Below are 25,067 nucleotides of genomic sequence, written 5' to 3'. Positions count from 1 at the left end.
CACACTGCATCTAGAGGCAATAACCAGCTGGTTGCGTGTGCTTCATTTCCCTAATCAACATTAACTAACCCTGGAAAAATTCAAACACTGTAAATCAACTACTATAAAATGGTGAAGCCAGGAAAAAAAAACAAACAAATCAATGTGTCACTGAAATACGAAGATTTGAACTTGAAATTACTTGCAAAGTAAGGAAGTATACATACTTTAGCCTGTTCTGCTTGCTTTTTCAGCTCCTCAGCCTGTGTTTCCAACTCATCATTTTTCTTTTGTGCAGTTTTTAGTGCCTCTTCTGCATCCAACAAGTTCTGCTTAAACCCTTTGATATCTGCATCGTGTTTGCTGATCATCTCAGAAGTTTCTTTTTCATACTTTGCCTGAAGATCCTTATACTGATTTTCACTGGTCTCCATTTGCTTTTTCTAATAGAAAATAAAACAGTTGGAACACAGATGCAGAGGTACATCACAGTAACTATTCTCAATATAGTTAGCTAGTGCTTTTTAAACATCTTACTATGTCCATTAGTTGATCCTGCAATTTTTTCAGCTCTTCTTGATGAGTCTTGAGAGTTTCTTGCTGACTCTGCTCAGCTTTCTGTGCTGTCTGTTCCACATTTTTCTGAAGCTGAACAGCCTTTTCATTTGCTTTTGTAAGCTCAAATTGTATTTGCTCCAACTGCCTAAGAAGACCAAATAAAAGAACATTACTTTTAGCTGACAGCATGACAAACTCTGAGGTGAAAGACTCTGAATTATGCTGAAGTCCTATATTCTGTCCAAACATTTAGAAAGAGATTTTATTATTTAACATAATTGGAACATTATTTAATTCTGCTAAATTAAATGTACACATGCAGGAACGAGCATTTGGTTGCATGCACAGCAACACTTCTGCCACTTAACTCGAGCCCTGCCTGGGTTTCTGTAAAAATAGATTGTGCATACGATAGTTTTTATTTGAAAGAAACTACATTTTCTCTTGCTGGTCAAAAAAGAAACTGAAGGATCTCTTCTGTATTGAAATAAAACAAGTTTTTGGGGTAACTAAATAGTTATGAAGCACAATCATGAGACAATGTACCCCTAAAATGTTTGTTTATTCTGGACTGTTAAAAGTGTATGTCACACCGAATTGCAGAAACTAAAAAACACCCAAGACTCTCTTCAAGTAAATGTGAGGAGACTATTTTGATGAATTAAGTCTGATAGACTAAATTCACTTGTCACATCAATGTTAGACCCAATGTGACTATCTTGCTCAGCTATCTGCAAAGAGAAAATGAGAAGCAGGGAATGCAGGAGTAAAGAATTAGTGAGAAAATATCTTGAAATGATGGAATACCTTTCTTTTAACCGTAGCTCATCATTCATTTTCATAAGCTGGGCAGAGCTGTCTCCTGATGACTTCATGATCTCTGCAATATCATTTTCTAGTTTGGCTTTAGCTTCAGTCAGTTGCTGTTCTCTCTCTTCTCTTTCCTTCAGTTTAGTCTCCATCACTGAGCAAGACAAAGGTTAGTAGTCTAGTAAGCTTAAGAGAAAGGGTATGCACAGATTAGCTAGAAGACCATAAAAAACTAAAAACAAAATTATATTGATACTACAGACCATCTGAATTATCCTTCTGAAACTAAAAATTATACCTGGTTTGAACTTCACACTTTTAGCTGTAGCAGAAGATTAAGAACACTTTAGCAATAGTGGTAAAGCAACCAGCTAAAAGATCTTTGTTTCAGAAGTGATTCACTTAGTTCAGGACACAAGAACTTGTGCTATAGGTATCAGATAGAAATGAAGCAATATAACAATAGAGACATCACACCTCACCAACAGCACAGCAGGAAGAACAATGCAAGCATCATGAAGTGACAGTAAAAAAGTCATGAAATCACAGAATGGTTTGGGTTGGAAGGGACCTTACAAATAATCAAGGTTCCAACCCCAATGCCACGAGCAGGACTCCAGCCACCAAAGCTTGCTGCCTACAGCCCCATCCATCCTAGTCTGAGCACCTCCAGGGATGGGGCACCATAGCTTCTCTGGACAACCTGTTCCAGTGCCTCCCCACCCTCACAGTGAAGAAATTTTTTCCTAATGTCTAATCTAAACCTATCCTCTTTTGGTTTAAAGCTGTTACCTCTTGTCCTATCACTATACTCTCTAAAAAATTGCTCCCCAACTTTCCTATAGGCCCCCTGTGCATACTGGAAAGCTGCTATAAGGTTTTCTGAAGCCTCCTCTCTCTTCAGGGCAGAGCTGCTCCAGATTTGGATCATCTTTGTGGCCCTCCCCCACTCCCACCCTGTCCACATCTCTCTTGTGCTGGAGGCCCAGCACAGTGACTTGGTACAGGGCAGGTACTGTCCTTGCTTACAGGGTATACAGTCATTAATTTCTTTCTAGACCAGTTTTGAATTAAGATATACAACTAGAAGGACAGAGCAAGCCTCCTGTGAGAGGCAGGAAGAAGTAGACGATCAGACTAACATGCAGTCTTTATGATGTCCTTAAAAAGGGGAATACTAATTATGCTTCTGTTTGGTCACCAAGTCTTTGCTGGGTACCTAACCATTATCACATGATTTTGTAGCAATGTTAAAGCAAGAATTTAACTACTGATTTGGAATACACTCAGCTGGGAAATGTTTTGCCTTACTGCACTATTTCCTTAATACAATGGTCATCTTGCTGTGTCATTATATGCAATGCCACAAAAGGTTTCTTTTGATGGTGTATGCATTTGTGAAAGCACTGCATACTACGAAAGATATGGGAAGCTGAGCAGGAGGCATAAGAAAGCACAAAGCTGATGCATATTTCAAAATATTCCATTTCATTTCTTCCTTACCAGTCAAATTAGACTTCAGCTGTTCCAGTTCTGAAGACATGAGTGCAAACTGTTCTTCTTTTTGGTTTAGTTTTTCTATTGTTTCTAAGCAAGCAAAATTTTAAAGACAAAGTTAGTAACTACTTAGATGCAAATAATTCCACCTATTTGCAAGATATGCTGCTCTCAAGAGGACAGACTGCAAGTGGCCCTGTCTTTTCCCTAGCTTCTAAAACCGCTGTGTTGCCAAGTTTAAATTTGAAAGAGCATGAAGACTTTATTTTGCAGTATAGTTTTCTACAGCTTTTTAGTTGTCACTTATTTCACAGCAGACATACCTTGCATCGCGCGATGAGCATTTTCTGTTCCATCAGCTGCACTAGTAAATTTTTCTTTCTGAAAAATGGACAAAAACTTGAGGTAAGATTTGATGTTAATAGTATAATTCAGCCACTGAATTTATATTGGGTATTCTACATGTAGAAAACAAACCATATCTATTTATGATAGGAGTGAAAACTGAAGTTTCTGAATTACAGCTTAGCACTAATCTATTCAGCAACATAATGCAAGGCTGATCTCTTGCCTCGGTTGCAAGTCCCTAAGCTTTCAGAATAAGCTCTCCATAGCAAAAGAACTGCAGACAGCCCAGTGTAGGAAACATGAGTTCTGGGCTTCTCAGTGTAAGAAGCTACCCACGTTATTCAAAGGCTGCACAGTGGACATCTGCAACGCTGTGATCAATCTCATACCAGTGTTTTCCAGCTCTACCAGCAGAAAGAGATGCTACTGGAAAACAAGGGAAGATGCTGAAGAAGACATTAAGTGAGACACTGACATTAATGTCAACTATGGCCAAGGAAAGATTTTATGACAAGGACAGTGAAACTAAAGGAGCATGGCTTCTGTTGCTAACCATGGTGTTCAGGAGAATTGCACCCACCCACAGAATGCTTACAAATGGAATCAGGTGAAAAATGTCTTCAAAAAACATTTGCAAGATGTTCCTATAGTGAGTATTAATTTATATAACAGGTCACACATCCCTTAATAGTCTAAATTTAAGCTGCATGACACCTTTCATGTGGTTTAATATTTCACGTGTGATTTCTTAACAGATAATTTCTATTTAGACAAAACAGCTGATAAACACAAGTCAAGTGAGATCTTCCTTTCATTTTGAGATGGATCCTATTTGTCATGAGTCAGTGCCTTTTTTTTGTAAGCACTTTGGAAGACTTTCTCAGAACTGATCCTCAGAATTTAATTATGCTCTCAGCACAACAACCAAAATCCGAAGGAAAAAGCCAAAATTTTTGAGTACTACTCACCAAAAGTTGAAGTTCCTTTTCCAAAGAATCTTTAACTTGATTTACTGCACTCAAGTTTTTCTCAAGGTCAAGAAGCTTTTGCTCTTTGCCCTGCAGTTCTTTGGCCAGATTACTAGCCTAACAAAGATGGTTAAATGGAGTGAAACGAAATTACAAACATGAATGAATAAAAAATAGAGAAATTAAAAGTTGACTTTGAAGAAAATAACTATAATATTAAAATCATTGTAAGATGAACAAAATGAAAATTAAAAAAAAAAAAAAAAGGAAGAAAAAAATGTAATGTGTTAACTGAGTGAAGCTCATTTCCACTGATGACTACATCACAGTACTGATTGGATCTTGGAACGTGATTGAAATAATTGAAATGTAGTTATCTTAGAATTAGAGCACTTGATGGTAGACATTCTGGAGCACACTGAAGCATTTCCAAAGAGTTACAGAATCAGTTAAATTGGTAGTTTTGGTTCTTAATGGATTTTTCTTTGGTTTTAATTTTTTTAACATGTAGCACTGTATGTTTCAACTGGCTATTCACACCAATACACACAGGGATGCCATTTTCCAAAAGATTCTGTACCTCACCCAGGATAGTGCAGAAATTCAGTGTGAGCTAAAAATGTGGTGCCAATAGTCCACAAAAGTCAAGTATCTTGGAACCATCTGTGAAGGGTTTAGGAGAGCTCCTTTAGCTACCTTCCCACTGCTCTTAAAATTGGAGTTCTTGCTTGTCAGGTTACGCGCTGACAGGGGGTTTGCCCAAAGCCCCAGAATGAAATGAAATCTTAGCACTTTTATTTCTAGCTGCAGTGGCAGAACAACTTTCTGTACTGAATACCATACTGACAGCCTTAAAGAGACATCCAAAACACCAATAAAAAATCTTGGTAAGATACATCAAGCTGCAGTCTGTGCTTCAAAAATGCAATGAGAAGGTCCCTGACAACACTGCTGCATACCTTTATCTTAAAGAAAAATTCCTCCAGGATCTTTGTTTCACTTTTAATAGCACTCTGCCTCTTCCATCATCATCTTTGATGATAGCAAAGGTAGTAAAGATACTGCTGGCACAAACTGAGAACAGAGAATCTCTCTACAACTCAGTGCAATCATCAGAGGAGAAAACCCACTGAACCCCACGTCACTACGCCAATAGTTCTAGCATCAACAGTGAAAAACTCGTATATTAAGGCAGAGGGCTCGTCTCTCAAATAAGCCAAAAAACTAACCTTCCATTACACAAAGCTTTCCACATAGGCATGTTTTCCTTTTGCTGAGTGGTGCAGACCAAGCAATAGAACCTGTTCAGAGATCTGACCCAATTAACACTTTCTCTAAACCTCCTCAGATGGTACAAAGACACACTGCTAATAACAAGTTTTTGGCTTTTTTTTCTGTGATGAGTTTGCCACAGCAGTTTAGAGCAGTAAAAATGTAAAAACAAAAACAAAGTAAAAATAAAAGGATGGATGTTGATACAAACCTTGCTACTTCCATCAACCTTTTCAGTCTCTAAATTCTGTATCTGTTTCTCAGCTGCCTCAAGCTGCTCGCTAAGTTTCTGGATTTCCAATTTACCTTCAGAATTGGCTTTCTGAAGTGCAGCAAGGTCCAAAAGCTTTTCTTCAGAAGCTCTGATCTGTTGTGTAAGACTACCAATAAGTTTGGTTTGTTCATTGCACTTGGCTTGCAGTACATCTAGCTCCTTTACCTTTATTTCAGCTTCCTGTAATTTGTTTAAAGTGTCTTCCATTTCTACTAGATGCTGATCTTCCACACTTTCCAGTTTGGTCTTCAGGTTTTCCAGGGTTTGCTCTTTCTCCTCTGTGACCGCCAGCAATTTTGCCTTCAGTGCTTCAATCTCCTTTAAATGATGAGATTTTTCATTTTCCTGCTTCAGTTTTAAATTTGACATTTCATTCTCGTAGTCTAATTTAACCTTCTCCATCTGTGCTTTTAACTCTGCAAATTCTGCTGTCTGAGCCCCTGCACCTTTGCTGAAAGAAGCTTTCAGTTCTTCCATTGCTTGCTGATGGGAAGCAATTGCAGATTCCAGCTTCGATTTCCACAGCTCTATTACATCTGAATTCTCTTTGTTGGCATGATCAAGCTTAGTTTTCAATGATTCGTTTTCTTTTCCCATTCTCTCATTTGAAGCTGTAAGCGTTTTGATCTCTTTCCGCAGCGCTTCTTCACTGCTTTCAAACTTCTCTTTCAGAGAGCTCATCTCGCGCTGATGCTCTTTGCCAGCTGCTGCCATTTTTTCTTGCAAAGCACTTATTTCTTGTAACAATGAAAGAGAAGTATCCACATCATCAATGTGTTTACTAGACTCTAATCTCCCTCGAAGCTCAGCTACTTCCTTCACCCGCAATGCTAGATCTCTTTCTAGTTCCATGATGCGAGATTTTTCTGATACTGTAGCCACCTATGATTAACAGCATTTTAAGAAAAGAAGAAAGAATTATAAAAGTCATAAGTTTAATACATGGAGACACTTAGACCGCAGTGAAAAGAAATCACCAAGCGTTGCAAACCAACATCATGAGCCTCCTCTTACCAGCGGTTTAGATTATGATGCCTTTGAGCTTCACTGCTAACTCCTATTTCTATGGAAATGCTAAAGAAAGCTTAAGAAAATACTGTTTTTATATGGAAGGCTGTGAAACAAGACCAACTGTTAATTCATTTATGCATAAATTATCACTGAAGGAAAGAAAATGTACAGATGCCCACATCTTTCTATTACGTGCGCATTATGTTCTCCCTAAAGATGCAGTTTATTTAAACTCATTTTTCTGAAGGTATTGGCAAATAATAACTTGCTAAAGAAAAGCCTGCAAAGTTGCTTCTGTACATTATCAACATTCAACAAAATGTTTCTTAGAACCATTGTAAAGCAGATGGAAAAAAGATGGGAGAGCCCCCAGTTCTCTAACTGCTGTAATAACTGCTTCCAAATTCATAACTCAAGCACGAGACTGTCAGAAAAACATACAACTGCCTTTTTGGCATATGGATCCTCTGAAACTTCTTCCATATTCACTCCAATGTTCTCCTGAAAAACCTTCCTCACTTCATCTGAGCTTTTCAACAAATATTACAGACATTTCTGGTATGAAAATCACACAAAACCAGAACAATGACATCTAATTAGGAAATCAATGCTTCAGCCTTCTTATTATCCAACAGCCTAAAAAGACACCACTGTCTGCAACTGCTCCTTAACAGTACTTATTGTAGGTGATGTTCTCGGACATTTCTAATATTCATCCCTACCTTAACTTGAAGAAGAGCTGTGTGTGTGCATGAATATATATGTACGCTTTCAAGAAGGCAATCAATTATACGTAATATGACACATACTCAGCTTTCTATCCCTATCTATACAGAAGAGTCAATACTCTTCATCTCCCTGATTAAAGAAAGTGGTTGGAAGGGACAAAGAAATGTAGGAAGTATTATCTGAAGGGAGCAGTGGATAAACCACTATAAAAGCAATGAGATTATTAAAAATGTGCAGATAATTATAAAGACAAATAAATGAATTTTGAGCATGATACAAAAACTGTCAAGCGCTCAGCAGCCTATTCTGCAGTGTGCAGAACAGAAGAAAAACACATGTGACTTTTTCATCCTCTTTACTGATGAAACAATTTATAAAAGGGGAATAGGTGAAAAAATAAATACATATATCCTGCAGATCCTGCAGGAAAAAATGATTCACAGTAGAGAACTGTAGCATTTCTTTCCAGTTGACATCGCTTCATGAGTTTTAAAGATTTGTGATGACTTTTTGGGTTTTTTCAGAGCGAGATAACAATATTTGCTTTTTTACTTCTAACACAAGAAAAGATGTATCATCTAGAGGAAGTTTACACATTGTCCTGCAGGGAACTCATCACTCTGAGAAAAAGGCAGAATTAAATTCATTGCTTCATTACATCAAGGGACTGTGAAAGATTCACACTGTAAGACATAAAAGAACTGGCACTCCTGGTTTATTTCCATTTCATTGCTCTAAACTGAAAATGTATCTGACTGCTCATCTCTAGAAGCAGATTTACAGGTTTTCTGTAATAAAAACCCCTAATAATAGAGCCTGAATGGTGCACTGTTATCTGTTACTCATTATAAAGATGCCACATTCCAGAAACAATCAACTGCAGCATCTTACTGGATATGTACTTATCTGTAAAGAATTTAGGACAAAGGGCACTTATCAACAGTGGCTTATCATTGGGCATGACCAAGATCACCGAGGTGCTGCTTCAGAGCTGGCCAGAACCACAGCAACTGATCACAAAGTACAGGGGGTTTCGCTGGGTTCCTTCCCCCAGGGAGCCCCGAGGTAACGGGGCAGATCGCTTCTCGGCCTTCTGGTGAAGAGCAAGTGTAGAACTGCACTATTCACAATTATTCAGGGTTGATTTTGATCAGAGCATTAGTTGGAATCGTGGACATTTCAGATTTCCTGTATTTGAGATTTTATGAATTATTCATCAAATATTAAATTGAAAAGTTAAAAAAAAAAAAAAAAAAAGAAATACATCAAAACCTGTCATAACTTTCCAGGTGCAAGGACACCCAAATGTAACTATGAAGTACAGCTTTTCATTCTTCTTGGATCTTTACTTTTAAGTAAGCACAGGTACACAATAAAATGTTATAGCACAACAGACTTTGCTAACAGACACATGTTGAACTGCTGAAGTCAACTCCACCAGTCCTCTGAGCCTTGCTCCAAATACAACGAACACAGTTAGCACCTTCCTAGAAAGAAAAGCCTCTGTTCTCTTAGAAACATGCTGAAAATCTGTCCTGGGCCCAATGCTGAGTAATATTTTGACAGCAGCATTGTTACTAATGCTACTGAGGTACTCAGGAAAATATTGTGTCATTGGTAGAAAAAAAAGAATTAAGAAGTCCTTGTCGTAGCAAAGCAAGCAGCACAACCACCATTTCTGAGTTAAAAGCACTGGCACAGTGGAATTACTTCTCTTGGATATAATGAACTTTGCTACTTCTAAAAATGAACCACTGAGCATTCCTTTCTGTCTGCTCACAGTCCCATGTGCCACTTCTGACACGGATTCAAGTACTGATTTTGCACTTTGACGTCATCTTACCTGGATTCTCCTGAAGAAATGAGCACACGTACACAGCTACACACACACAGCACCGACACTCAAAAGCAATGCTCATTTTTACAAGTGTTGCAGCTACAGGAGGTTCGTGGCAGGTGCAAGATCTCTTTCAGCATGTGTTACACCCGGCAGACTGCGTCACCAGAAATCTTCCACAATACAAATCAGTCTTATTGAAATAGTGAAAACCATTACCCTAGTGTCTTCTAACTCCCTCTGGAGTTTGTCAGCTTTGGTCTTTTCAAAGAGCAGGCTCTGTTCAAGCTCCTTAATGCGGGCATGCTCCAGTTTGGTCTGCGTCTGTTAGTAAAAAGGGAAAGGAAGAGAACACAACGGTGCCACCATCACATGCCAGCACACAAGGAGGGAGCCACATGCAGGCCGTGCTGCCAGAATCTTCTATCAATGATGAGCAGAGAAGATGCAGTGGATAAAATGAACAGGGAAATACTATGGATGAGAAAGATGGGCTGAAAGTGTAAATGGACGGATGTGTAAAAAAATTTTTTTAAAATCACAAAGAAATATGGACAAAAGTTTCATGCAGCCAAGTAGAAGTTATTTATCAGTACATGAAGTTTTCAGCACAAATTAGAGTAGTTATGAAAAAGTACATAAAATATAAATATATACCTACACCTGTTCTAAGAGGATGATGCATCCCTTTCCTTGTCATTTCACTAACTTCTTTCTTCAATGCACTGGTTGTATTATTCACATGATGTATTATGAACCAGGGGATGAAAATTCACCACTAAAGCTCACGTGACAAATCAAGCTTTTTTTTTCTTTTTTAATGTGATATTAATTAGCTGCATCTTAAGTCTCAGTCATAGAAATGCTTTTGGTGAAGATCTGGGAATATTACAGTTCATTTGTCACCACAGTATGAATTGTATGAACAGAAAGAGCCTGGCTGTCTGAATGGTAACTGCAGAACCTTCCTAATTTATCCCTCTCCTCCTCCAGAAAGTAAGCAAGCAACAAGATTCTCCAAAACCAGGGGACACAGGGAAATAGTCTGGTTGCTCTGTAATTGCTGAGGACTGCATAATGAAACAAGATGTGGAACTGGAAAGATTGAAAAAAACAAACAGAACAACAGAAAAACCCAACTTTGCCCTTCTTTGAAGAACCTCAAGGAAAGCGGGAAGTACATGAAACTAAGCTGTCACCTCCTGCCTTCTGTTTACAAAGGGGTAGAACTTTTTTGGCAAGCACACAGAAAACTGAGTACTTGGGCTCCAAGAAACTCCAAGAAGTGTTGCATGAGAACTTGAAATTGGAGAGGTGCGGTGAAGTCCAGCAGTCAGTTCAAACCTGACCTCCTTACTGACGTGATGAAAGGAAAAAAAAGTAATACAGAGTTAAGAACCTCAGTGCTGTGCCACTCCTGAAATGAAGAGAGCTGATTTGTTTGCAAGTGTGAAACAATCCAAATTAAAAGGACTATGAAAGTGCACCGTTTCCTATGTCTTTTCAAAGAAAAAGGGCAGTTTCTCAGAGCTCGCCCACACAAGAGTAAGGTGGATCTCCAGAAATGAATGCGGCTCTGTCTGGGTATGCTAAGACGTGCTTTGCTGCTCAAGAAATTGCATCCATCAGACTCGATGAAAGTTCTCTATCACAGTGTAGCTGCAGCGGTGACTTTACTACAGAACAAAATCAGACAGCCCCACACCTTATGACTGCCTTTAAGAGAGGAGAGGTCCTGCAGCCCGGTGAGATAACTGAAGAGTGGATTGAAAGAAACCCAAAGGAAGAGCATGCATAACTCCAAAGCCACACTGCTGCCAAACCCACAGCAGTGCACACAGCTGGCAGGACACTGCTGCTTCTCTCATCTTCGTAAGATGGTATTTAAAAGTCCCTACAGAACTGTGTTCTTTATAGAGGGACAAGATGATTTGCACTGCCTCCAAACCAGCCACAGCAGTTACAGATTGTGTGTGGTCTCTGCAAAGAAAGACAGACAGGGATGACACTTGTTTTGCTTCAGGCCTGTTCTCCTTCAATCACAGTATTCCTTCAGACAGCATCATTTATTATTGTCTTCTCCCAAAGCATGCTGACATCTGGTGGTTTCAAATGTCCTTTTAAATGTTTTTCCAGCTGAATGGAGTTGGCTGGTTTACTGTGAAGTTAGTTACAAGGTCTGAAATACTAAAATCCATCAACATTAAACTTACTTTTTAGATTTGTGCTGTTTGATATTCCATAGCAGATTAATTTCTCCAGCAGTGGAAGATATTCAGTGCAGATGAAAGAAAAAAACATGAGAATGTGGCTTATCAGTTTTGCCTCCCATTGGCTTTGGAAACAAAAACATTCTAAGGTAAATAGCCGTTTTTGAAATGGCTGTAATCAGTCCTCTCTCTGAGACTGACTGGCATTACTTCTAAGTCTGAAAACTAAGCTATTTTTAAAAATTGAGTATTCATCTCTTTCCTGCTCTCATTCCCAAAAGGGATTCATTAGAAAACAAGCCTCAAACCTTACAGTTGCAGAATTCTCCTTTCATCATTGCAGGATACATTATCTGAAGATTTTCTATACTATGTAAAAACCAGGACACTTTCATCACTAATTTTACAGACATCACGTTAGTACTGCAAAGATCAGATACACCACCACTGATTACCAGCTTTTTAAATGCCATCTCCAGTATCTCTCAAAGAAGAAATTAAAATACTACCACGATGAAAATAAAAACTCAAAGAAAAACTCAGCAAAACAAAACTGCTCCAGAGATCTTTGCTGGACACTTTCTCCCCATTTAGTAGATGGAAGATTATTCTTTCAACAAATGTGATTTCTGAGGGACAGCCTCCAGTTTCCCTGAGGCAACAATCACTGCAAAATTTTTAATCAAAGTACTGATCATCTGAAGAGCAACGTCTGAAGAATTATGGTCCTCTGTGAGGAAACTGAGTGCACAGCAAACTGACAAGAGCAGAGTACTACAAAAAGAAGAACTGGATTGCATACCTTAAATTGAATAGAAAAGAAAAACAGAAAAAGAAAAGCAATAAATGAAGCATCTTCCCTTTCTCCAGAGTTCTGCAGTTAGATTAAGAGAGAGAGGGAAATGGGACAAGCCTTACTCTGGCTTGAACCCTAAAGAATTCTACTCAAACCAAATGTCAGAAAGCAGTCATCAGCTATTTTCAGCATTTGTGTATTCTAGCTACTTTCACATCAAAATAAACCTTTGGTTACGTTCTCCATCAAAAAGTCAAATTGTGAAATTGTGCTGAAGCCATAAATGCTGATAATCAATTCTAGGGTAGGGGCAAGAAGACCTTCAGTCCCTTCGTGCTGGGATAACAATCACAGAACATGACTGAGATTATGAAGCATTAGCCTGGAAACAAAGTGATCAGCCATCCTCTCCTTCAGAGAGTGAAGATGTCCATTTTAATGGAAAAAATTAGAATAGGGAAATCAGGAGTAAAGATAGGATTAAACAAGGAGTGCACAAAATGAGAAAAAGGAAGGGCACATGCAGATTTACTTCTAACACACCGTGAGCCTGATTGGAAGAATAGAGGAGACCCGGATCGCTGAAGTAGCTTCGCAAAAGGAACACCTAAGAATGCACAGCAGGAAACCAGTTTTAGTCTTGAGAACTTCCTATCTTGGCTGGGGATGCAGCAAAGGAGGCAGCCTGTGATAGTTCTTCCTAAATCCAATCAGAGAAGGCATTTAAATTCCACTATTCTGAGCTACGGAAGGAAGAGGGCTGCTTTAATGTCTTGTAAAGCAATTCCTGTTATCTAGTTGCATACATTTGTCTTGCATAATTCACAGGGAAGGTACATGAAGATACATTAAAATAGACAGCTTTGTACACTAATTTTTAAGATGTTTTTAATTATCACTCCCCTGAGCATTTTATGCCAAAAAAGCAAGAAGAAAAAAGAAACATTTAAGGGGAGCTGGGGAACATTCTGTTTTTTCCTTCCTCAGAAAGAAGAACTGGATCATTGCTTACTGTTGAACAGCAGTAGGAGCTTGTAGGAAAACAAGCAGGATTTTGTGAAGCAAATAAAATCCTACATTTAAATGAAAGACGTTTCAAGATCCCAGGCAGCCTTTTTCCACAAGCTCCTATACTCTCCAATCAGCTGCAAAGGTTTTGACCCCAGAGAACTCTGACTTCATTTGCCCTCTCTCCAGTCAGTGGGGATTACAACGTTTAGTCATTACACACATTCTTTTTGATAAATGTTGTAATTGCTCTGAAAGCAACATGCACACAAATACTAGAGTCAATGTTTCAATAACAGATTATGCAGTTAGTGAATAAGTATAAGCATTTTCTGCACACAATCTGTTAACACGGGATGTCTCTGCACATTTAAGTGCCTTCTTACATTTTCTGGATCTTCCGAAATCTGCCTCTTTCGCTATTAGTAAAATTAAAACACAAATAAACAAAAAATATTTCACCTGCAGACTTAGCACTTGATCATTCCAACATAAACAACAGGATACACTTCATTATCTTGAATTCAGCTTAAATTCTTGAAGCTATGCTGCTTGACAAACCAGTCTTTACAATGGTTTGCCATGACCAACAAAAAATAAAAAACTGAAAGTTTCCATGGACTAAACAATAAAAGGAGCATTCTATGGAGAGTCTAGATAGGTATCTTAAAATGAATGGAAGACTAAAATAAAAGAAATGTTATATGAAATGAATCATTTCCATAAGGCTAGCACTTTAATCATAAATGGTTCACAGGGATATGTGTCAATTAATTTGGTTGTTTCTCGTATTTTTCAGATTTAAACAACAGTAGAGTAGAACTAAAATATCTTGCTTTTTAATTTGACATTTGGAGTTAAAATTGGCAGTGTTCAAATAGTTGACAGTAAGGCTTCATCAGATGTTTCCTAATCTGATTGCATAATTACAAACCATTATTTATGCACACCTAAATGGCTGTTTAGATTGTGTATACAATGGATCTCCAGAGAGAATATTCTTCTATTAATAAATCTTACCTAAGGAAAGTACATGAATTCAAAAAACTTAGGCCAAGTCAAATGGGCTGCCTTGCTTTCAATACACATTTTCAAACATATAAATACCTAATTGTCAGTTTCATAATTTTAAGATTATATTTTTTGGTGCTTACTTCTAAGCCATCAAAGAAACATCAGTAAGATGCAATATATCATAATAAAAATATTTTTAAATTGAGTTTTCTGTGAATTGAATTATTCTAAACAAATATGGCCATTCCATAGTAAAACCCGTCCTATAACTGAATTATGGGCGTGATTGTGCAGTTTCAGGACTGTTAGCTTAATCAAGGACTGCAGAAATGGGAAGCACTTCCATGTGCTTTGCATACATTTGGACTACTACTGCATCAATTAATCATTCCTGCCTTTGTCTTCTGAAGGACAGCATAATTAAGAGGAACTGATTGCATTTCTCTGTCTTACTACATATCCTGTTTACAAAGCTGGAGACATTTTACCTCTAGGTCTCCTTTGGTAATGGATTCTTCTTCCACTCGGAACTGAAGATCTTCAACCTTCCTGTGGGGACAGTTGATTAAAATTCAGATAACTTTGAAGGAAAATGCATTCCTGCTCATTTTTCCATGGACAATGGACAGCAAAGCACCAGAAACATGACAACAGCAGAATAATTTTACAAAGAACACTGAAGAGGAGGAAAACTGTTGTCATTAAAGCACAACTTTAAAGAAGCAGTATTCCTACAGCTCTATGAAAAAGGTATTTTGTTGCAGTTTCTGATGAGTTAGAAAGAAAACCTCTACATCAGAACTATTTCTTTCACCCCCTCATCCTTCTGCACACATTCCACATGTTCTATCAGATAAGAAAACAGAAAGTTAGGAAACAGCTGAGATTCCTGAGAGCCTTCCGGGAGTGTGCTGGACAACTGCATCAAAACTATCACGGACAAACATGTGCTGATTGTCAGGATGGACTGCAAGATGCAGGCTGGAAATACCTGCAAAAGCACAGATACAGCTTGCCTTGCCCATACAGGAGTTTTAGAATGAGAATCACACCATCAAATGTAGAAGTGCTAAGCTGGTATTTGAACTAAAATAAATGTTTTTTAAAGTTACTTCTTCCTTCCCCAAGTCTGGCATACCCCAGTGAACAAGGGGACAGATCTCCTCCTTTAAACACAGTAAGATGTGGCAAAGGAATTGACAAAGATGCCTTCTTTCCTTTGAACTGTGCACACTGCTGGTGCCTGGAGCTTGGCTGACCAATGTAGAAATCATTGCATCAACGTGTGATACAAGGGACAGACGACTAAAACAAAAGGACAATTACAACTTATTATATTCACGGAAGTGGGTATCACCCCTGTGCTATGGGAAACAGAGGACTCAAGATCATTTGACTAAACGTTACCGCTGAGACTGACTCGAATACACATTACAGAGCTTTCAAAGTAAACACACCTAGAGTGACTAGGAGGAAGGAGAAATACTGCTCTGCTGAAGCCCTGAACTGGCTATAAAACGTCACTTCAGCTAATGGGTCGCAGGCATACACAGCACTGTTATGCTGCCTAGCAACACACTGAAGGTGAGCTCAAGGCCATGGAGCACTGCGGAAAAACGGACCCCCCGCAGCCTGGCATCCAGTGAGAAGAGGTTCACAGCCAAGCTATTGGAGGTGCTGCAAAGCTTTTAAAAATTGTTATTACTTAAAATTAAATATTAAGAAAAAAATGCACAAAATAAAACAACAAAAAACCCACACTGCATCATTTTGTAGAGATCATAAAAGTAATTCCATACCCAACTTGACTATTTCGAAAATGCAGTGCAAGCAGGTCCAACAAAAAGGAAGCGTGCAAACTGTCAGGGAATTGCCCAGGTTTAACACTGCACGTTCTCCTCTGTGTGTCCTAGTTTTAGGGAGGCCTTTCAGAGAGGCTGACATTGCAGGGCAGAACACCAGTGTACAGAGCAGGTTCACAATGGGTTTGGTTTCTACACGGGGTTTATCTTTTCAAAAGCACTCGGAATGCATCAAAACAATGCACCAGATCATTTCCTCAAGCAGCTTGAGGAACACATCTACTTGATAATCTCAATTCTTTTCCTCAAATCGTTAAGAACATCAATTAGAAAAGACACTAAAATTGAGGGCTTTGATGATTTCCTGTAAGCTACAGACTCGGTGTGGAAGCACATGAAAAGTTATAAGTTATTCACAAGAGCACTAAACTGTAAATTCCTAATCCAGCACTGGCAGGAAACGGGATTATGAAAATTTTCACTTTGAAGAAGTGTTTCAGAAAGATGAGGCATGATCCATTTGTACCTTATAAAAGTAGGAACAAAATCCATCGCAACTGAAGGCCATACTAGAAGGAATTAAGTTCCATGAAATCCATCTTCCAACAACAGTTACAGCCTCTAAACAAGTCCACTCGGCTTGTTACACAACCAATGCCAGCTACCAAATCTGAGTGGATGTTCAGTCACCAAAAAAATCCCCTCTACCAGCTGTAATTCATCACAGTACAATTTTCTTTGGGTTTCTTTCCTCATCAAATTTAAGAATTTATTTTTAATATTAATTTCAATGAGCAGAAATACTGTTTTATACTATAGCTTCTCATATCTGTATTATTTAAGATTTGTTTCATATTTGCAAGTCACAAAGCATTTACTTTTAATGCAAAGTTTGTTTTATTAACAGCTACAGTAATGAAGACAGTTTTGGGTTACCTTTTCTCTTCCTCGAGCTGATTGAGAAGCTCCACTTTCTCCCTATCAGCAGCCTCCACCATAGCTCGCAGCTGGTCCATTTTTGCTTCCATCTCCAGTACATGCTAATCACCAGGAATAAGAACAAAATCTAAGACAAACATGATATGATTTCTTTTTGCAAGTTATGTATTTATACCTCAGTAATCACAGAATGGCAAAGGGACGAACGAAGAGGCAGGAATGTGATACTCAAAAGATGCACATAACAAAAGAAAACATCACTCACTGAGATGTGGAAAAGGTTTAACCAACATTTGTTAAATGTTACAGGTTGGCTCTTATCAAGCCAAAGCTCCCACACAAAAGATCTCACAGGTTTAGAACATCGCTCTTACTTTCAGACCTTTTCAATTAGAAAACGCGATTTGGGGAATGAAGTCAATTGTTTCACAGTCTGTGTTTTAAGAACAGCAGCATTGCTCTTACCCGGTCGTGTCCATCTCGAACAAGTGCTAATTCCTGCTCTATTTCCCCCACGTGACTGGTTGCTTTTGCAACTTCTGCCCTCTCCAGGTCCCTTTCTGCCAGGAGCTGCTCAATATGCTGCTGCTTCTCTTTCAGTGCCTCCTGCAGGGCTGTGGTACCAGAAATCTTTCTTGCATACCGGGAGGATGTTTCTGTCAACTTCACAAAGCAAGGACATTAAAAACTGTTCTTTATCAAGTGAAAACCAGGGATGTCTCCAAGACTCTACAAACATTAGGGTTAGAGAAGCAACTGTTTTCTGTAACCTATCGTAATTTCTCCTTTAAGTATTTTATTAAAGGATTGTTGGGTTTTTTTGTTTGTTTTTTTTTTGCTTCACCTTAAATTTCTTAGTTTGGGAATTTAACAATAGCCATACCTACGTATTAAGTTTGTTTTGTAGCAATCAGCAGGCAGCACATAGGAGACAGAAGGACTGAAGCGAAAACCAAAGGCTGGCCTCAGTCTGAGGCAGGTTTGGTAGACGCACACAGAGACAAATCCATTAGCTTTCTATGAAGTTTTTTTGCATTAAAAAAAGAAAGGCATCTTTACAGCAAGTAAATAACATTGCCCTTCTCGTTACCAAGTCATTATCTTGGGTCAACAGCAACAGTATAACATTTCCAAATGCTCTATTAAAAGCTTTTGGAAATCCAACTAGCATTTTGTGCCTCTACTATGGCAACAAGACATTCAGGGTCAAGGCGTTTACCTTGACTTAAAAAGCTAGCTTCACAGCTAATACCTCCTGAAGTACATTGGTATCTGATTAAAACATGTTTCCATCCTTGTAATTAAGGTTCTTCTGGAAAAACAAAACAAAACTGAAGGATTAAATGTTAAGAGTATAGCTATAAATGAATTCATCTGTAGAACTACAGCTAGGATGAACCTGAATGGCCCCAAACATGCAAAAGGCGGAGGGCACAACACAGCATAAAATAAGTATACTGAAGACATTCACAGTGTGACTATTCTCTCGTTGCTGACACAATCAGCATACTATACTGATATCACAGGATACTGAATAAAATGTGAAGGTCCATGTTAAGGCTTTACTGTCAGCCCACAAATGGCCACAAGCATCCATTCCTGCAGTCTGAGGTAGCACTGAGTTCAACAGGTTCAAACTAGGGGGCACTCTGTAGCTAGGAGTACAATTTCCAGACTGGATTAAGTTATAAAGTCCCTCCATTTGTGCCAAATAAAAATCTGTGTGCTTGCTGTGATGAGGTATTAACCCCACTGCCCTGACCAACTGCTGACCTCTGCTCACTCATAATCTGCTTCAGTTTTGAAGGACTGTGGTACATCACCTCTGTCCTGTACCTGATGGTAGTGGAGCAGTATGTCAGACAACCAGATACAGACCACTGGGAGTCAGTGATCTCCTTCCAGTCAGATGTACTTTTGCACACTGATTTAGGGAAAAAAAAATATATATATCTAGGGTGGCTGTAGAAAAAAACCCACAATTATTTCTATACTTTTAATTGCCTTGAAAGAGAGGCTTAAATTCAGCTTTCCCAGAACATCACCATTTTACTGCTGTAACCCAAGATTAGGACATTTATGTAACAGTAACTTAAAAAGAACCCATAGTACGTGTATTAGGTGGAATTAGTGTGTTAGAATTCACCCAAGCCACTGAACTTTGCAACATCTCGTCTAGATGAATTCAAGGGATTAAAAACCAAATCAAAAAGAAAGAGGCTTCTTGTCAGCAAAGACTTGATAATTGCTACTTCTGTATTTCCCAGCTGACTCATCTCTTTAACAGCAAAAGAAGGCCTTTTACATTTTGAAAATTTGAAGATTTCCTCAATGAAACAAGTTATGCTATGGGAGCTTCAGTGCATAGCAGATCCTCAAATACAAACCCCATATGACAGAGGCAGTGCTAGGAAAAATGAATTGCTAAATGCAGATTTCAGTCATAGAACACTGATGCCTTGTTGGCATCACAAGCCCCTTTCTTGTTGTAATAACTCAGTTAGCCCAAATTAACTGTGTGAGCTTAAATATTCAAATACTCAGCTACTCTTCAGGGCTAGCTAAGATTTTCTTCCTTCATGCATGCTTTGAATGAAAAAGAGCACAATTAAATGCATACTGTACTCTCTCCAAGATGTGTTCTATCCTCAATTTATGCAAGACCACAGGCCAAGTGCCACGTGGATTCCTGCTTGGGAATGTAAAGCATGCAATAGAAAAAGAAGCTTACTAGTCCTGTACGGCTCGGCTTGCTGCTTACTGAAGATGCCACAGAACTGAGGGAACTCAGGGAAGATGCACTTGGGCTTCGTTTCAGGGCTGCAGGAGTCGCAACCACTTTTCGCACCGTCGTCTTTGCTTTTGCCGGTGTAGTCGATGGGAATCCAATCTTTGTAACTTTGTGGACAGGAGCAAACAAACCATATTTTGGCTGACACTGAAAGTACCTTTAAAAAATAAAGCAAACAGGTCAGAGTACTAATTTAACTTCTGGGTTTCCATGTACACAATCTGGCTTCACAAAGACTTCTGTTCAGTAGCGTACCAGTAATAAAGGAAAAGGTAACAGCTGCTGACAGCCTCATCTATATTAAGTTGCAATTTTTGTGGTTTTTTTTTTAGCAAACCAAAAAAACAGTGGAATTGGTAAAGGGCTCTGATAGGCTGCAACAACACTCTCACAGAGCATTTCAGAAATGCAACAGGAAGAACCCCTTTCGCGCTCAGTTTCCTACAAATTCCATTCAGATTTGAACTTTAACACACACATCCTTTCTCTCTGAGCTGCCAGCAAAGAAGGTGAGAACAGAGTTAAAAATAAAATCAGGCTATAATTAAATCAATAAGCTATATATTTCACTGGATATACACATATTTGATTATAGAGAAATTACAAACAAAAGACATCTAAAATTTGAAGTTGTGATCATCCATGATAAACTGTCTTTATAAAGGGCAGTTCCTTGTACCAAGTGAGAAATAATGGTCACTTGTGATAAGAATTAATGCTTTCTGAAAGCATCTGTGTGGTTACCAGTCTTTAAAATGAGGCTGTGGGAGCTTTCAGTTCATGTAACGTGTGACAATTTCCCTTAAATCCAGCTTTTAGACATAAGGTATTTTCTTAACTGAGAATTCATTCCAAGACGAAGAACCAAGCAGAAGTTCAAAAAGCAGGAAATTGTGATTTCCATTACCAATCTATGAATAAAACTCATGTGGATATTAGGAGAGATCAACTGTTCCTGTAAATGTGGGGTTGATGCAGACTTTCAGAGAGGTGCAGTTGTCACAAAATTAAAATCAGTGTGTAAGGATCCCCTCCTACCACTGCAGTCAGGTTCACAGCCTAACTACTCCTGATGGAAAGTTACATGTAAAACACTACAAAAAGAACATGATGAAACACAGAAACACGAGATCTTGGAGGTGGCTGCTATCTGATGATAAACTAACCTTGTTCCAGCAACAGCTCCATCATTCTTTCCCAGAGGTTCATCCAGCTCTACTCCACACCATTCTCCTTTAGCAAAGTCAGTTTCTCCCAAGAAACGCACAACTCCAGCTTTTGTTCCACCCACCTGAAACAAGAAGGCACAGAACCATTTTTAATGCATTATAAGTGAAACACACAATCCAGTGGAAAAAACAATCACTACAACCACATTCACAAAGCACATTAATGATGTGACCACTTTTAATTCAAGCTGCATATTCCTTGCCTATAGATTTTGTATTAATACACTGAAGAAATGTGCACAACCAAATTGTCTGGGAAGAGAAAATGAACAGTTCAGAACCTACACAGCATAACTCCCTTGCATTAAGGAGAATTTAAACAGAGCGTAACGCACAGTGTAATTTAAACTGACAAAATTGTAGGTGTTGATTTAAACAGCTATTTGAGTTCTCAGGGAGCAGTGGGTTTTTTCCCTTTTTTTTTTTTTTTTTTTAACCTTTTTAAATAGAAGATTAGAAATCATTTGTTTCCAAACCTAAAAAACTACGTCTTTACAGCCATTGTGATCATGTTCCTTACAATGCCACTTACAATGTCTGAAAGATACAGCTTTTTATAACGCCCAGGGAAGGGAGGAATTAAATTAGGTGAAGAAAGGAGGAATTAAACAAAGTGTGACTGCCACTTGCCAAGAAAGGCAACAAGCCAGACCTGCAGGACACTTGCAGGTCAGAATGCCAATATGCTGTGCCCCATTTGTGAGCAAATCTGTTCAGCCTGTATCTAGCATTATGAAAACAGGCAAATGTTGGTGAAAACTCTCTTTTCAAGAGAGTCTGGATTCAACATGGATGTTTTCAGGGTCACTGCTTTTTTTTCCTTGTATTTTCCAGCACATGTTATGTGATGAGGAATATATTTTGCAGCCTTGACAGAAAGCTTGGATGTAACCTGCTAACACAAAGACTGCATTTTTCCTTTCTCTATGCATTAAAAAGTATGTTAGGATTTTGACATTGTATTTCTTGGGGGGAGCCTCCCAGTATAACTAGAGAACTGCATGCTTCTTGTACCATAAATTAAGATGCACAATCACAGTAACTAGGTAAGTCATATTAATACATTTGGGAAGTGTTCACACAATAGGTTAACTGTAAGGAAACTGGAAATGGAGTATATTATCTTGCTTGAAAGCACCAAGTGTCCTCAAAGTACCACATCAGTGCCCAGCACATGACACATTTGTGCTCTAGCTTCTAACTCATCAGCTTCCCAGAGCTGACAGCTCTGCTGGCAATTCAAGGCTTCAGCTGATGAGTAGAAAATCCTAATCCACACAGTTAAAACCTCAGAAAACCAAGGAAGAACAATTAACCCTTTTGACATTACTAAAAGGGGAAAGCAGATAGATTTCTTTCATCCCTGTATAATGCAGCAGTTCCCTTTTCTTATCTCATCAGAAGGAGTCTCGAAACAAGGTTTAATCTGCAGGTCACCTTTACGTTTTACTGGAACAAATTATTCTTTCTGAGAGAGTAAAAACACACAGTTTACAGTCATTGTGACTCAGCCTAATACAGTAACTAGTAGAATGTTTGGTATCTGGTGCTCTTGGCAAAGAACAGACAAACTTCCCCTCTAAGGAAAAAGGAGTACTGCTTTAGTGAGAGAAGATCACAACAACCAGAACAGACCCATGGAGCCCAGACCTCTATGCCCCTGTGGCACAGAACAAGAAAGATGCAACATCATTAACAGTACTTTCTTGGAAGAACTACTCCTGAAATCCACAAATATTTATCCACTCATATACAGAACTTTTTCTAGAGGTTAAATAACACCAACAGAAGTACAAAATACACAACAAATAAATATAAAACATCAAAATAAAATTTAACAGAGCAGCAGGAGGGAAAAATTTGCATGTGTCTGTGCTTTCAGTGCTGTATCAGTATCACTGTCTGTGCTACCAGTCCCAACAGTCTCCACGTTGTCCTTATTCATATTCCTTTTCTAGAAACTTCTGGTGTTTTTGTGTTTTTAAGAACATCTGGATGCCATCTTCGGATGAAAAGGAAGACTGGTGTGCTGTGCGTGTGGTATTTCCCTTGTCAAACCTGCAGTTTTCTGCCTGAATAAAGTGAGTTAAATCAACAGAGGTAGTAAAGAACCCATTAAAGAAAGGAGGCAGGAAAACCAAAACAATAGCCCAGATAAGAAGTGTCCCCTGGAAGAACAGGCAGGTCTGCAGTAATACAGAAGGACTCCTCAGGAACTGCTAGCTGGCCAAGGATTCCTACTGGGGTCTTGTAGGAAGTCAGCTACAAAAATAAATACAAACCCACCACCTTCCCTTAGCAAGGTGTGTGGGGTGTGCAAGACAAAGCTCTCTGAAGCACGCTGCATGCAGAGTCTCCCAGAGACAGGAAAGCTGCTGGGAGCTGTGCTGCCAGCTCAGGCTGTAAGTGAATCCCTCACTACGCAGAGCTGCTGCCAGTAAAACACTGGTTAGTCCTCGGTGTGGAATATGCACTCCTTTCTGTTCCATACCTTAGTCCTGCTCATTGCCACTCTCAATAAAATAATGCATGGTATTTCTGTCAGTTGCAAAGCATCCAAATCACTAACCAGGAGATGGTCTCGAAGCAAAGCTCCTGTCTCATCCCATCCTATCCCACCCCATCCCCGCCTCACAGTGTGTGCCTGGGACCACAGCCCAGTGCCCGGTGGGAGGGAGAAAACAGAGGAATTCACAACCCAGGAACATATGGGGACACACAACGTGAGATCCCAGGAGAAACAGCAATGTGACTATGCTTGTAACCATGGCACCGGGCTTATTTTTAAACAAGATGTAAGGAAGAATGCCAAAGAATTTGTTTTTTTTCCCAAAGCCAGTCAAGCTTGCCTGAATAACCAGCTACTACATTTCTGGCTTCTGCAAGTACTGAAGTGCTTATCCTTACCAACAGCAGCAGCCACAGCACGCTGTGGCAGTAAAGAGCTAATAGCATTGACGACACTCTAGATCTGCAGTTCTGCTCAGTTCTAAAAGCTCTGGTTTCAGATACAGGGTCAGCACCCCTCGCTGCAGACCCCTGGATCTGCTGAAGACTTCCAGCCACTCACAGACCTCTGCCTCAAACAACAGATTTGCCTCCAGCTGCAATTAAGCACTCTGCATGTAATGCCACAACTGCTTGGAAAGAGGACCATCGCTGATTCCCTTGGCAGAACAATGTGAGGTGCTACAGTAAGATACAAGAAGGTAAAGGCTTTCTGTGCTCAAAATTTGCTGTATACAAACAGACTTATACACAGTGCTCTGTATATTCCAATATGGAAAAAGAGAACTGTTATTTACATGATTCAAAGAGAAGCTGCTAAAATTATAGCAAAAAATAGAAAAAAAATAAATAAGACATCACAGTTGCCAGTGGATCTACTTCTTAGCATTGCATGAAGGACTAAAAAAGCCCCCCACTAACAGGTTCTAAAAGTTATATGGAAAAATGAGGCACCATTACCATAAAGACAGTTTTCCATGACCTTCATTCATGCCAAGGTGGGTCACTAAATAATACTTTAAAAATATATTTGTTTAGATCAGTTTTCACACCCAAGATAGTCAAGCCGTGAAATGTAAAGCAGTAACACCTGAGAGTACGTAGGTTAGGCTACTGGCCATTGTGAGGTGAAGAAATTTGCTTGGAATTTACTTTTATTATTCCAAACACATGGGAAAAGCGATTAAGTTCCATTTATCACTTTGTAACTAGGCTTACATTAATTTGCTGCAATGCAAAGTGAAGTAATAGAACAGGTTTGTAAACTTGAGGCTGTTAATAACTTCAAAAACTTTCTGATGAAAGCATGTTGGGACCAGCAAGTCAGACTTTGTGAGAGTGTCTGAAGAGCTGCATTTCCAAAGACAAGGAAAAGAGAGAAACAAAAAAAAAAGTCCAGAAAAAAATAGACTGTCTAAGAAGTGAAACTGATATTAAAACTGTGTGTTTAAGACATACAAATCACTTAGAAGAAAGGATATCTTCTG

General features: G+C 38.9%; 1 protein-coding gene across 4 annotated transcripts in view; it reads right to left on the bottom strand.

Annotated features, from left to right (window-relative positions):
• The window catches only part of CLIP1 (CAP-Gly domain containing linker protein 1), a 63,501-nt gene that overhangs the window by 20,405 nt on the left and 18,029 nt on the right, over window positions 1–25,067 (bottom strand). For 2 of the 4 annotated variants that reach the window (XM_042829183.1, XM_042829184.1), the window contains exons 4-16: window positions 21,010–21,134; window positions 19,784–20,000; window positions 17,518–17,715; window positions 17,050–17,153; window positions 14,800–14,860; window positions 9,503–9,607; window positions 5,644–6,588; window positions 4,161–4,277; window positions 3,168–3,225; window positions 2,851–2,934; window positions 1,345–1,501; window positions 517–682; window positions 207–422 (exon numbers count right to left, since the gene is read on the bottom strand). In XM_042829183.1, coding sequence (XP_042685117.1) covers window positions 207–422; window positions 517–682; window positions 1,345–1,501; window positions 2,851–2,934; window positions 3,168–3,225; window positions 4,161–4,277; window positions 5,644–6,588; window positions 9,503–9,607; window positions 14,800–14,860; window positions 17,050–17,153; window positions 17,518–17,715; window positions 19,784–20,000; window positions 21,010–21,134 — 2,553 coding nt within the window. The remainder of the gene's footprint in view (window positions 1–206; window positions 423–516; window positions 683–1,344; window positions 1,502–2,850; window positions 2,935–3,167; window positions 3,226–4,160; window positions 4,278–5,643; window positions 6,589–9,502; window positions 9,608–14,799; window positions 14,861–17,049; window positions 17,154–17,517; window positions 17,716–19,783; window positions 20,001–21,009; window positions 21,135–25,067) is intronic. The other 2 variants (XM_042829186.1, XM_042829185.1) reach the window with 1 other exon arrangement.

Source organism: Centrocercus urophasianus, unplaced genomic scaffold (assembly GCF_019232065.1).
Source record: "Centrocercus urophasianus isolate 14NV4802_14NV808 unplaced genomic scaffold, USGS_Curo_1.0 seq_30, whole genome shotgun sequence".
In the NCBI taxonomy this organism is placed as follows: Eukaryota; Metazoa; Chordata; class Aves; order Galliformes; family Phasianidae; genus Centrocercus; species Centrocercus urophasianus.
The sequence above is the reverse complement of the archived record's forward strand: the minus strand, read 5'-3'. Positions and strand labels throughout refer to the sequence as shown.